The sequence below is a fragment of the Delphinus delphis genome, chromosome 16 (assembly GCF_949987515.2).
Source record: "Delphinus delphis chromosome 16, mDelDel1.2, whole genome shotgun sequence".
Taxonomy (NCBI): domain Eukaryota; kingdom Metazoa; phylum Chordata; class Mammalia; order Artiodactyla; family Delphinidae; genus Delphinus; species Delphinus delphis.
The window spans coordinates 28,341,820-28,357,057 of record NC_082698.1 but is presented as its reverse complement, the minus strand read 5'-3'; the positions used below and the strand labels follow the sequence as shown (position 1 = coordinate 28,357,057).

The 15,238-nt window shown below is 36.1% G+C and overlaps 1 protein-coding gene across 5 annotated transcripts in view; it reads left to right on the top strand.

Moving 5' to 3' along the window:
* The window catches only part of CUTC (cutC copper transporter), a 46,442-nt gene extending 32,121 nt beyond the window's left edge, over positions 1-14,321 (top strand). For 3 of the 5 annotated variants that reach the window (XM_060034281.1, XM_060034280.1, XM_060034282.1), the window contains 2 exons: positions 1,598-1,703; positions 13,893-14,318. In XM_060034281.1, the coding sequence (XP_059890264.1) occupies positions 1,598-1,703; positions 13,893-14,109 (323 nt within the window). In that variant the 3' untranslated portion in view covers positions 14,110-14,318. Of the gene's footprint in view, positions 1-1,597; positions 1,704-2,657; positions 3,170-13,892 lie in introns of those variants that run through there. The other 2 variants (XM_060034284.1, XM_060034283.1) reach the window with 2 other exon arrangements.
* The last annotated feature ends 917 nt before the right edge of the window (positions 14,322-15,238 follow it).

The following is a 15,238-nucleotide window of genomic DNA, read 5'->3' as shown; positions in this document are numbered from 1 at the left end:
GGGATACAGATTTACACAAGAAACTACTTCCTCAAGAGGCTTACAGTCTTAGGTGAAAAGATGTTATATCCAAAAATATTTGTGATTATTTAACAAACCTCACCAAGAAAATGCTAATTATATGACAGGTTCTGTGGTAGGTGTAAAAACACAGAAATGTATATGAAGTAATCCTTCTACTTGAGGAGCTCACCAAATAGATCTATAAACAAATTATAACGATTTCATGTAAGTAATTACCAGCAAGTAAAAATTCCTGGGTAAGTCAACCTGAATGCCTAATGAGTGTCCATTATTGGGAAATACAAAGATAACTAGAACATAGTAGCTCCCCTCTAGGGACTTTCATAATGAAGCTTACAATATAATTTAGGCTCCAGTTTCCTTATCTTTATAAAGAGAGGATATTGAACTAGCTGTTCTTTCAAGTCCCACCTGTTAGTCTATGTTTGGAAAATGTATTACTTATGTTCTGATAACTGAGCAACGTGTGTTTCAGTGGCCAGATATTTTGTTATTTATTAGAAGGAAATAATGTATTTGTCTTTTAATCCTTACAAGTTTGTGAAGTAGGCAGTACTATCCCTCTTTGGTGAAAAAATTGAGGCTCAGTGGATTTAAGTAATTTATCTAAGATCACATAGCTGTGAAGGGCCACAGTGGTAAAGCCAGGATTCCAATCTAAATCTGACTTCTCAGTCTGTTCTTTCTGCTTCTTAGGGCTCAGTGATATTACTGTACCACCAAGAAAAAGAGTTAATGAGTCTGAAAGAGTGTGTAAGTCAAGTTATTTTAGTAGCTTGAATAGCTTGAGATAAAAAGTACATATTTTAACGGTCATTTAAAAATATGTATTGAATATGTCCTATATAGTAGGAGAGAATGATATCAAGGTGAATAAGCTGATTTTATATTTATAATCTGGTATCAGTTCAGAATATTATTCTTTATATACAGACATTTAAGAGATTGTTCATTAAAACAAATGAGTCATAAAATACTTGATTGTGCAGTTTTAATAAGGTAGAATCAAATTCTTCTGTAAAATGAAACAAAAAGTTGATATTATAATAAATAAGCTGTATAACACCTTGCATTATTCCCATTGCCAGTGAGATCTGTGTGTTCATCAAATCCTGGGCCAGAGAAAGAACCTTGGAGGTTTTCTCTTTGAGATACATTTCTGAGGCTTTGCTTTTGTGACTTCTTCCTCAAGTCTATCTTACCTTTCATTTCAATTTGATTTTGCTTTAATTGAGGGGAAACAGGTCTAGAGCACTCAGTGATTTTCCTTGCCCTGGAGTAATCTTTATAGATTTAAAATCGGTAACATATAGCATTGTTATATAAACCAGTGGGCATGTAAAATTCTGTCATAAAGGTGCTTTGACCTTATCTTTTGTTCTTCAGAGTCTGTAGTCTTGCCTTTTCATCATTTTTTTTCTAAATTCATTCTAGCTGAGTAAAGAGAGAATAATTCTCAAATCAATGAGAAATTTCAGTATGGAGGTTCCAGGTAGAGTTGGCAGTCATATTATTCATTAAATCTTATATGAAAATATATTCTATTTAATATATTACTTATTCTTTCCAACAGGGGGTGGCATAACAGACAGAAATCTACAAAGGATCCTTGAGGGTTCAGGTGCTACAGAATTCCACTGTTCCGCTCGGTTGGCTAGAGATTCAGGAATGAAGTTTCGGTAAAAATATATTCTTTGACTCCTGCAAAAATGAATGCAGTTAATCTTTACTTCCCCAAACAGGAAAACCTTAGTTGATGGCATGATTAATGAATGGAATGTTGTGATTAGTATGTAAGTATTACAGTCATTTTTGAAGTTTTTTAACTGCAGAGTGGTTCTTTTCCTGCCTTAAATAAGCAGGCTCTTCTGAACACAGGCTAACCTTCAAAGCCTTAAGGCATTGCTGAACTTAGACCAGTTAATAATAAATTCTAATTCAGCAGCTAAGCTTCAAATGAATCAGATATGTATGTGTGGCCATTCACCTGTGATTTCCTTTAGCAAAGTTAATAACTATGGTGTAAGGATTGAAGAGCCGTAGTCATTTTTATCTTTCCTACTGTTAATACTTAAGTCTTTCCTCACCTTTGCTCTCTATTTTCAGTTATTTTATTTTTATTTTTCAATTTCTTTAAATTTTATTGTTTTTGGCCACGCCGCACAGCTTGTGGGGTCTTAGTTCCCCCAACCAGGGATTGAACCTGCACCCTTGGCAGTGAAAGTATGGAGTCCTAACCACTGGACTGCCAGGGAATTCCCTATTTTCAGTTATTTGGAAATTATATCACTATTAAGGAATTTAAACTATTATGTGTTCTTTTTATTATACTTGAGAGGACTCCTATATTTAATAGTTAATTGTTGATTATTTCTAAGTTGGAAAAAATGAAATGTAAAAGAAGCAAGAGCCTTAGAATTTACAACTCCAGATATAAAATCAAGTATACTATCTGATAGATTTAGATACTAGATGTTTCAAGTAATTAATAAAAATTATAAAATATAGTAGTTCAGGGTCCTTGACCTAACTTTGTTCTTGAGCCTTGAAATTGCCTGTAAAATGAAGTGCCAGTAGGAGGGCTCATTTAACAACTTATGTAATTATCTGTTCCTTTATTACTTCTATTGCAGAAATTCCTCTGTTGCTATGGGAGCCTCTCTTTCTAGATCAGAATATTCTCTAAAGGTAACAGATGTGACCCTAGTAAGGACTTTGAATGCTATTGCAAAGAATATTCTGGTTTAGCCAGACCTCTCTGAGAGAGATGGATATCACTGGACAAAGGTAGAAGAATAGTCTACAGTTCTCTATGACACAGCTTTAACCTTCTCTGGCCAGGACAGTCACAGTCTTTGTTTTAAGTCTTACATTACCATGGAGAATGTTTCCAAGAAGAAAAAGAACTTGAAACAGATTACAGTCATTTCCTTTGCTTAATCTTGTCGACCATCTCCATCATCATGGTTAAATCTGGCCTACGCTTCTTCCACAAATGGAGGCTTAGTCTGTTTTCAGTGGAATTAACTGATGAACTGGGAAAATTCAACTGCAAAGTATGAACATTCAACTCAGATGTGACTTCATGGTCAACTCAGTAGCAGTATTTTGCCTTTTCATTTGTAAAATAAAAATTGCCATTCTATTATGGTAGTAGAGTCTCTTACTCATCTGTAGCCAAGTATTAAAGGGAGGATTTTTTTTTTAATTTTATTTTCTCTTTTTATTATGTACCTTTTGGATCCTGGGCAGGATACTAAGGATATAGAGTAAATGGTATAGCATAAAAATTCCTAGACTTGGGAAGTAGGATGTAAAAGTTCCCAGACTTAGAAAGGCAGAAGTGATCTGTGTTGTTCATCAGGTTACTTCTACCTCTGCTCCCAGATAGAGAAATGGCTTAACTATGAGGTTCATCTGACAATGTACAAAGATCTATAGAGAACTGGAGGAGGTTAGGAAGGTTATCAGAATAGCTGTTTCTTTCAGCTGAGGCCACAGATATGGAGACTGGATTCTAGTGATGAAAATTGCTTTTCCTATGGGCAGGTCCCAAATGGTGAGGTTCATTTCTAGTTTTTTCTGTCACTTCCATATTTATTATCTCATTTTACACAGACACCGCTCTGGTAATAGAACTGATGCTTCTGTATTAGGAAAGTAACTGAATCATAATACGAAGAGCTTGCCCTTGGTCATGAGGCTAGTTAGTGGAGCCTCTATAAATAGCATGCACAAACTTGGGTACCAATGAATGTGTATACCAAAAGTCTTCCCTTTCTTTTAATGTGCCCCTTCCCTCACTTTTATTTATTTATTTTTAAAAGATTTATTTATTATTTATTTATTTATTTTGGCTGCGTCAGGTCTTAGCTGTGGCACGTGGGATCTTGTTGAGGCATGTGGGATCTTTTGGTGTGGTGCGCAGGCTCTTCGGTGTGGTGCACAGGCACCTCTCTAGTTGTGGCGTGCAGGTTTTCTCTTCTCTAGTTGTGGCATGCGGGTTCCAGAGCGTGTGGGCTCCATAGTTTGTGGCATGCAGGCTCTCTAATTGAGGTACGTGAGCTCAGTAGTTGTGGCACGCGGGCTTGGTTGCCCTGCAGCGTGTGTGATCTTAGTTCCCCGACCAGGGATCGATCCTGCGTCCCCTGCATTGTAAGGTGGATTCCTTACCACTGGACCACCAGGCAAGTCCCCCTTCCCTCACTTTTAAATCTTAACTTCTTTCCTCACTTTCTCAGGTACGATTTCAACATAGAATATTTGCCAAGGAATTTATGAGAAATGAGAGGCAAACTATTTAAAAACTAATAATAACCTCAGTGGTTTCTGTTAAAATTGGTTTCTGTTAATATTGGTTTCTGTTAATAGTTTTAATATTGGCTTTGGAATATAGAAAGAGACATGTAAGTATCATGTACACATGCACGCACATCATGTTTAGTATTTTGGCCTAACCCTCCCCCATGCTTGGACTTCACTGTATGATCTTCCAGAGATAAGAGCAGGCTATGTTATTATCTCTATTTTATTTAGACAGATTAGCTAGGGATCTGAGAGGTGCTATGAATTGCTCAAAATTTAATAACAAATGAATGTTGTTTACAAGACTTGAATGCTAGGCTACTAACCTCTAAGTCTTATGCTTAAGGATGCTTCTGGTATCTGGATGTAGTACAGAGAGCAATACTCCTGGGCAAATCAGACACACCTGGAATCATATCCTCACTTCCAGTTTAAGTTAACTTAATTTTTTGAACTTTAATTCCTTTATCTTTAAATCAGGACTAATAACTAAACTATGGCTTCTGTTTTAAGGATATATTAAAACACCAAGTACATAGTATGTACCCATTAAAGTTCTTTTCTTCTAGGTTAGTTTCCTAGTATCAGTCTTTGATAGTTTAAAAGTCCTCCCAGGAAGCTAGGCATTGAGTACTGAAACCGATAGTTTGTGCCCTCCACTATGTGACTATAAAAGCATAAGGTAACCCCTTACCTTGAGTTTTTTTTCTACACATTGTCCTGTTTTAAAATATTTACTCATTATTTCATGTATATATGTCTTCTCATCAATATTATAAGTATTTTGAGACTAGGGAACCATGTCTTCATATTTTTATATATTTCTCATTACAACCATCAATTGTGTACTCATACTGTTGATTTACTTTGCTAGTGGAAAAAAAGCACTGGATTGAGAATCAGGATTACTGACTTCGGGAACTATGCTAGATATCTTCAGTTTGCCCCATCGAGATCCACTTTTCACTTTGTTCTGTAAACTGAGTCCAGCAACATAAAAAAGATTACAGTAAGTCCCCTACATATACGAGTTGTAGGTCCAGTTTGTTCATAATTCCAGCAAAGTTAGCCTAGGTACCCAACTAACACAATCGGCTATATAGTACTATACTGTAATAGGTTTATAACACTTTTCATACAAATAATACATAAAAAACCAAACAAATATAAAAAATAAAGAGAACGTTTTAAATCTTACAGTACAGTACCTTGAAAAGTACAGTTGTACAGTACAACAGCTGGCATACAGGGGCTGGCATCGAGTGAACACCAGGCAAGAAGAGTTACTGACTGGAGGAAGGAGAGGAGGTGGGAGATGGAAGAGCTGAAAGATCATCAGCAATAGGAGACAAAGGGCAAGCTGCAAATTCACTCACACGTGACATTGATGGCACAGGTTCTGGTTCCTTGCTGGATTCAATTTTATCTACCCTCCTGAAAAAACAATCCAGTTATGTCTGGGTAGTAGCTCTTTTTTTCTCATCAAACCAGTACCAGCTACATCACCACTGCTTTTATGCTTGCTTCCAGACATCCTGGGCTTGAAATAAAGATACTGTACTACTATACTCTAAACAGAACTGTACTGTACAGTAAAGTACACAAAAGCACAACCACTTGTAGAGGATGCACGCATGTGACAATGTACACCAGACAGGTAAACTAATTTACGTGATTAGACATGCGAATGCATGTTCACATCTTTGAAAGTTTGCAACTTGAAGGTTTATATATAGGGGACTTACTGTGTACTCTATGACCAAATAGGATTTATACCAGGAATGCAAGGCTGGTTCAATATCCAAAATCAATCAATGTAATGCACCATATTGATAGAATAAAGCACAAAAGTCACATGGTCATCTCAACACTTAAAAAGCATTTGACAAAATCTAACACCCTTTCATAATAAAAACACTCAGCAAACTTGGAATAGAAAGGAACTTCCTCAACCTGAAAAAGATCATCTGTAAGAAAACAGAATATATAGCTAACATCAAACTTAATATTTTCTCCCTAAGATCAGGAACAAGACAGGGTGTCCACCCTTACCACTTCTACTTAACATTGTGCTAGAGGTCCTAGCCAGGGCAATTAAGCAAGAAAAAGAAATAAAAAGCATCCAGATTAAAAAGGAAGAAGTAAAACGTCTTCTATTTATAGGTGACACAATCTTATATATGGAAAATACTTTTGTGTGGAAAAGAATCCACACAAAAATTTTTTAAAGTTGAGCAAGGTTGCAGGATATAAAAATCAATACACAAAATCAGTTGTATTGCTACACTAGCAACTAACAATCCTAAAATGCAATTAAGAAAATAGTTCCATTTATGATAGCATCAAAAATGACAAAATGCTTAGGAAAAAATTTAATCAAGTGTGAGACCGTACATTGAAAGCTACAAAGCTTTTTTTTTTTTTTTTAAGTTTTTTGGCCGCACCCAATGGCATGTGGGATCCTAGTTCCCTGAACAGGGATCATACCTACACCTCCTGCATTGGAAGGCACAGTCTTAACCACTGAACCACCAGGGAAGTCCCTACAAAGCATTTTTTAAAGAAATTTTTAAAGATCTAACAATAAATAAATAGATGGAATGACATCCCATGATCATAGATTGGAAGACTTGATATTGTTAAGATAGCAATATTCTCCCATTGGTCTACGGATTCAAGGCAATCCCTATTAACATCCCAACGGCCTTTGTGGCAGAAATTAACAAGCCGATCCTAAAATTCATCTGGAAATGCAAGGAACCCAAAATAGCCAAACAATCTTAAAAAGGAACAAAGTTGGAGGACTTACACTTCCTGATTTCAAAACTTACTACAAAGCTACAATAATTGAGACAATGTGTTACTGGCATAAAGATGAATATATAGCTCAATGCAATAGAATTGAGAGTCCAGAAATAAACCCTTTTACTATAGGCAATTGATTCTTGACCAGGGTGGCAAGATAATTCCCTGGGGAAAGAATAGTCTTTTTAACAAATGGTGCTGGACCACTGGATATACACTTGCAAAGGAATGAAGTGGGACCTTACATCATGTACAAAAGTTAATTCAAATGCATCATAGACCTAAGTAAAAGAGCTAAAACATAAAATTCTTAGAAGAAAACTAATAAATCTTTGTGAGCTTGGGTTAGGCAAAGCCTTAGATACGACAAGAAAAGCACAAGTCACGAAAGAAAAAATAATGCTTCAAAGGGTAACATCAAGAAAGTGAAAAGACAGCCTACAGAATGGGAGAAAATATTTGCAAATCATGTATCTGATTAGGGGCTTGTATCCAGAATGTATAAAAATACTTAGAATTCAACAATAAAAAGACAACCCAGTTTTAAAAATGGATAAGGATTTGTGTAGACATTTCTCCAAAGAAGGTGTACAGTTGGCCAACAAGCACATGAAAAGATGCTCAAAATCATTAGTCATTAGGGAAATGCAAATGAAAATCCCACTGAGCTGCCACTTCCCACCCACTAGAATGACTATACCCACCAAAAGACTGACCATTATCAAATGCTGGCAAGGATGTGTAGCAAGTAGAACTTTTGTGTGCTGCTGATGGGATTGTAAAATGGTGGAGCTGCTTTGTAAAATAGTCTGAGAGTTTCTCAAATGCTAAACATAGAGTTGCTATATGGCCCAGCAATTCCATTCTTAGGTTAATATAATATATAGTATAATATAATATAATATTATATATATATATCTCCAAGAGAATTGAAAATATGTCCACGCAAAAATTTGTACATGAATATTCCCAGCAACATTACTCATCTTTCCGAATTAGAGAATAACCATTTTGCAACCCCTAATGAAATAAATCAGTCAGAGACTATTAATGCTGAAACCATTAGGTAAAAGGTTGATTGGGGACTGAATATCCAAATGGTGCCAAAGTATCACCCTATGGGTTATTTGCTAGTCATGAACATAGAAACTTGACATTATAATGGAGCTATATGGTTGTTACCATCTTAACCCAGTAATCAAATTTAACATTACCAGCAATGGAAGAGTATACTGCTGAAAGACAGGATTTGAGGGGGGAAGAGGTCAGCCAGTGTGTATAACCTGTGTTAGGAAATTGCAATTGGGAAGTCACCCAGGTGCCTCAAAGAAGAGCTAAGAGTTGGACCACCTGGAAAGTGGCTGTAACAAAGTGTGATGGTTAGCTATTGATCAAACAAGAGTGAACTATAAACAGCACCAGCTCAATACGGTGACTAACCATCCCAATTTTCTTGGAACTTTTTCAATTTTACCATTGAAAGTCCCATATCCTAGGAAATTCCTCTGTGCCAGGCAAACTGGGCAAGTTTGGTCATCCTACCAGATCAGTAAAATTACCTTTGCCTCTTTTCCCCGGGTCCTCACCTCCCTGCCCCAATCCTGGAATTTATAGGGGAGAAATTGAATAACAAGGAAAAATGATAAAAAGAATGACACTTCCCTCCCCAGCAGTAGCTCGTCCCTGAGCCAAGAAAGGAGAAGGACTTTAAATTGGGTGTGAGTTTCTTTTGTGGGTGGTAAAAATGTTCTAAAATTGATTGTAGTGATGGTTGCACAACTCTGTGAATATGCTAAAAACCACTGAATTGTACACTTTAAGTGGGTGAATTGTATGTAATTTATATGTTAATAAAGCTGCTTTTTAAAAGTAAATGTGAGAGAGTTTTAAATTAGATTAAATTAGCTTGGACCTTTTAAACCTGAGATGTGGTCAAGGGCAGAGAAGGAGTTTTGATACAGCATGGTTGAAGACAATGGTAGAAGCAAAATATCATTTCTTATTCGTTTTGTATTTAGTTTACATCTTTCAGTAAGATGGCTACACTGGTTGAATGGATTTCTGTTCCCTGCAACTGAGAGTTGTGACTAAGACACCTGAAGAATATTCATTCCATCTGTTCCTGTATAGATGCTAAATTTTATCCTTGGATAAAATCACAAAGAGCTCTGTGTTTGGATTGCATTGCTCTAGTCCCTCATAGAATTAAAAAAAAAGAAAATCAAACCACATTGGCATTATGCCACTGGTCTATATTGGAAATGTAATAGAAGACAGTTGTATAAAATACAACTGTGTTGTTGAGGCCCTAGAGGACATTTTTTCTTAAGTGTTAGTCTGGGGAGTAGCTGGACTTCTGAACAATTGGTTTGTTTATATCTTATGTATATGGAATTACGTTGTTATCAAGACATTTTATTTGCCTATCTTTTCCTTTCTGAAGCTGCCACTGAAAGATAATGCTTTCCTGATAGGATTGTCAATCATATAGCTCTCCCTGCTCATGGGAGAGGGCACGCTTACCCAGGCTAACCAGTTAGAGTGCCTCATTCCTTTGTCCATATTGTTTAGTCTAGAGATGGGAACACAACACAAAGAGGGCCAAACAGAATCCAACCAAGGATTTTTTTCTGGTGTTCTCTTTTCACTAGAATCACTGGCTGTAAGATCTGTGAAACCATAGAGCTTTTGAGGCCATCTTTGCCAGCAAGTGAAAAGAGGCCACCTGAGAATGAAACCAACACACAAGTAAATGTCCTGAGAACCTTGTTTGAGTTTCTGGACCCATCTGTGCCTAAAGCTAGTTCCATTCACAGAGTGTTCTATTAAATGAGCCAATAAATTTCCTTTTTGTATTTATGCTTGTTTGATTTGGGTCTTTGACACTTGCAACCAGAAGAGGCCTGACTGATACAGCTACTGATTCAGAGTTCCTCTTTCGACTGATGGAAGCTCAGAGTCAAACTTGTATCCCACAGGTAAACAGGATCATATTGAATAAATTTTGTGTAGTGGGCTTGTCCCTTGTTTTATCTTTTTCTATCCTTTTTTTCCTTTACTCATTTTATCTTGTTATATTTTGTGTATTTTTGTAAGTTGCTTAAAATCCTTTTTATAATAAGACACTAAATAGTAGACATTGTTTCCCATATTATCCTGAATCTGAATTGGAAAAAAAACTAAGAGTTTATTCCTAGTGGACATCATTGATTTCCTACCGAAACTTTCTCTCTCATTTCTTCTCCCAGTTCTGATTTTATTGTAGCAATCACTCTGCATGTAGCCCATGTAATTTAGGAAAGGCTTACCTCACCCACAGCTTCAGGTATGGGCCTGAGTAATCTAGGGATAACCTTATTTTCCTTGTCAGGAATTGATTCAGAAATTTGGGCCATTGGGATGCCAGGAGAAGGTTGCTAGTGGCTTCTAGTTCTAGGACACTTGCTGAAAAATGACACTTTCTCTCTTTTCCTATATGTTATGTGTGAATATGACTCTTGAAACTTGCAGCTGTCCCACTACCTGTTTGAGAATAAAACTGATGCCAAAAGAGAGCAAAGCCGAAAGAATGAGAGGGAAATGGAGCACAACCACTGGAATAAATCAACCCTGAGAACTGCATTATCTCTGGGCTTTTGGTTAAGTGAACCAATAAATATTTTCATTCGAGCCACAGTAAATTGGGTGTACCCTTTATAAGGGTTCTAATATAATTGGAGAATGAATTTTTGGCAATGTTTTTTTGGATTCGACCAAAAGCAAAGACAACAAAAGCAAAAATAAGTGGGACTACATCAAACTAAAATCTCTATACAGCAAAGAAAAGCATCAACAAAATGAAAAGGCAACCTATGGAATGGGAGAAAATATTGGCAAATCATATATCTGATAAAGGGTTAAAATCCAAAATACATAAAGAGCCCATGCAACTCAATAGAAAAAACAATTTGATTTAAAAATGGGCAGAAGAATCGATCCAAATAGACATTTCTTCAAAGAAGAAAAAGCAAAGTTCAATAGGTACCTGAAAAGGTGCTCAACATCACTAATCATCAGGGAAATGCAAATCAGAACCACAATGAGATATCACCTCATACCTGTTAGAATGGCTATTACCAAAAAGGCAAATTATTGTTGGTGGGGATGTGGAGAAAAGGAAACCCTCTTGCACTGTTGGTGGGAATGTAAATTGGTGCAGCCACTATGGAAAACAGTATGGAGGTGCCTCAAAAAATTTAAAATAGAACTACCATATGATCCAGCAATTCCACTTCTTGGTATTTATCTGAAGGAGATGAAACCACTATCAAAAAGATATCCATGTTCATTGTAGTATTATTTACAAGAGCCAATACATGGAAACAACTTAAGTGCCCATCAATGAATGAATGGATAAAGAAATTGTAAGATGCTGTACACCTAAAACTAACACAACATTGTAAACCAACTATACTCCAATAAAAATTTAAAAAAATAAAGAAATCATAAGGTACATACACACATACATACACATAGACATAATGAAATATTCAGTCATAAAAAAATAGAAAGAAATCCTGCCATTTGCAACAATATGGTGGGATGGATGGACCTTGAGGGAATTATGCTAAGTGAAATAAGTCAGAGAAAGACAAATAGTGTATGATCTCACGTGGAATCTAAAACAAAAAAGCAAACTCATAGACAACAGATTGGTGGTTGCTAGAGGTGGAGGTGGAAAAAATGGGTAAAAGTGGTTAAAAGAAAAAAAATTGGAGAGTGAGTTTCCCTCCAGCAGTTGCTATGAATGTTTCATAGCAACCTTCTTGCGTAGGGTTAAGAACTTTCCAAATCTGTATACAGTTTGAAAATTGCAAGGGAAGTCCTATCTTTAGAAAAACAATCTTACTGGTAACCACTGGCTTGACTGAGCTCAAAGTCCTCTAAACCTCTTTATAGCTTAATTAAAACAGTCAGAGCTTGTGACTTCCCTGGTGGCGCAATGGTTAAGAATCCGCCTGCCAATGCAGGGGACATGGGTTCGATCCCTGGTCCGGGAAGATCCCACATTCCTTGGAGCAACTAAGCCCGCATACCACAACTACTGAGCCCGCGTGCTGCAACTACTGAAGCCCACGTGCCTAGAGCCCGTGCTCTGCAACAAGAGAAGCCACAACAAGGAGAAGCCTGCGCACCACAATGAAGAGTAGCCCCCGCTTGCCACAACTAGAGAAAGCCCGTGCGCAGCAACAAAGCAGCCAAAAATAAATAAATATTAAAAAAAAAAGAGTTCAATTAAGTTCAGACTCCTATCTTAGAGAATACACTTTATACTTCAAAATTGCTCTGAAGTCAATTACAGTTTACAGTTTATGTGTTTGAAGATAGGAAGGACACCATAAATAATTCATCCTATTTGGAGATCTTTCAACCCATTCACAGGGGTCCACTCACAAGATGCCAAAGAGATGGCCCTTCCCTTTATAGATCAAAGAGGAACCCAGGTCAAAAGTAATGATTATGAGAATAGCACATTTTATTTATATAGCTCATATCCGTATGCCTACATACAGATATGAGCTATATACTTTCACTACAACCTCCATAGTGAAAGAATTTAAAGTTGAAATTATATGATTGAAATTACAGATTTTTCCTTTAAATAAAATATGGGGCTCTTCAAACTCCTTTTGCAAATACCACTTGGTAATCTCTCTCATATATGTCCCCAAAATAAGTTAAAAAACTAAGTGCTATTAAAATCACTCCCCAGATTTCTACATATATGTGTGAACAAACATGAACATACAGAGAAATGCATTTTTTACAGTCTTGGCATTAGGCTTAAAGATATTGTCCAGCAAATTTTCACTAATTTGGCTATTTTCATGTTCTTAATTCACAAAACTGTCTATAATAATAATAATAGTACTAGTCCAATCATAAATTATAAGAATGCATTTGGTATTATGAATTTAAATAACTTCCTAGTAAAAAGGCCAGTGTATGTTAAGGTAGTGCTATCCCTTACCGTGATAAGAATGAACTCAGCTCTGTCTTAACAGGTTGTTTTGGTACTGTTTTGGGGGAATCAGTATCCACAGAATTCAACACCTTATGTATACTTTCTTTTAGCTTATCTTCTTCATTCCTCCAGTTCTTCTGAAAGCAGCCACCATTAACAATTTCTTTTGTATCCTTCCAGAAATTTTTATAATTTACTCATATTTAATTGCTGGTAAAGCTATGTGGTTTTCCATGTGATAATTACTATTTATATTGCCCCTCCATGTTATTTTTATCAGATATATTTCCTGTTTGGTTGCTTTCGTATTAGTACAGGTTTCCCTCAGTATCTAGGGGGGATTAGTTCCAAGACCTCTCTGGTCTGGATACCAAAATCTGCAGATGCTCAAGTCCCATGTATCTAGTGTAGTATTTTCCTGTAACCTACCCACATCCTCCTGTATACTTTAAATCATCTCTAGATTATCTATAATACCTAATACAATGTAAATACAAATAGTTATAAATACAATGTAAATGCTATGTAAATAGCTGCCAGTGAATGGCAAATTCAAGTTTTGCTTTTTGGAACTTTCTGGAATTTTTTTTCTCAAATATTTTTGATCCGTGATTGGTTGAATCTGTGAATGTGGAACCCAAGGATACAGAGGCCTGGCTGACTGTATTTGTTTTATAAAAGTCTCTTGAACATTAAAAAAAAAAAATTGTGTAGGCACTTTCTGTTTTCTGATATCACTTTTTTTTTTTTCCAGGACTCAGAAGAGTATTATTCTCTCCAGTGCACATCTTTTTATGCTAGCCCGTTTTATTCTCTTGTTTTATGACCTATCAAAAATATATTTTATGGGCCTCCCTGGTGGTACAGTGGTTAAGAATCCACGTGCCAATGCAGGGGACACGGATTCAAGCCCTGGTCCGGGAAGATCCCACATGCACGGAGCACCTAAGCCCGTGTACCACAACTACTGAGCCTGCATGCCGCAACTACTGAAGCCTGTGCGCTGGGAGCTGTGCTCCACAACAAGAGAAACCACCACAGTGAGAAGCCCGTGCACCGCAATGAAGAGTAGTCCCCGCTCGCCGCAACTAGAGAAAGCCTGTGCACAGCAACAAAGACCCAACGCAGCCCAAAATAAAACAAACAAATAAATAAACAAATTTATGGAAAAAAAAGATTCCATGTCTTCCTTGAAGACATTTAAAATTTATTAATTAATTTATTTAATGGGATGATGTGAAGTAAAGACCTAAATTAATTACTTTTTTTTTTTTTTTTGGCCCCTCCACGCAGCTTGTACGATCTTCGTTCCCCAACCAGGGATTGAACCCAGGCCAGCGCAGTGAAAGCACCAAGTCCTAACCACTGGACCACCAGAGAATTCTCAATTACTTCTTTTTTATTCTAATATGCTTCTGTCTAAAAAACATCAAACTGCTCATCCAATTCTCTCTAGTTTGTCGACAGTTAAAAGCTTATTCTTTGACTCTACCAGGAACATTATTCTGTAGTGTCAATAACTTTTACTATTTTTTAAAGTACATGTTCTTTTTAAAAACTACATCTTTTAGTAGTTGACTCTTTTTCTGGTAGGCTTTAAATCTAGTTATTTAAATCTATGCTTTGCAATTTGTTTATTCTTCCAGAAGAATTTCAATATATTTCAGGTTTTAATATTAAAAAAATATGTTTACCATAAGTAAAAATATTTTAAAAATTAATTACTTGTACATCCCTTTTGGTCTCTGGTTATTCTAAATTTTTTTGTTTGTTTTAGCCGCACAAAAATGTACAGATCATCTTGGGAGAGTTTGGAAGTAATTATTTGATTAATTCATACTATAGTTTTTAGTTTATGCTATAGGAGATGAATGTTAGACCCAATTAAAAAATACAAAGGGAAAAAATATTTTTACTGTTACCACTGGATATCTATTTTAAGATATTGCACAAGAAAGAAAACCTTTCTTAAGTTCATATGTAATCATTAACTAAAAGTATGCAACTCTTTGGTTATCTTGAACATTGAACTTTTGTAGATTCTTCAAAGTAACCTAAATGCAACCACTTGTTAATCAACATTTGCTTACTAAGTAGAAG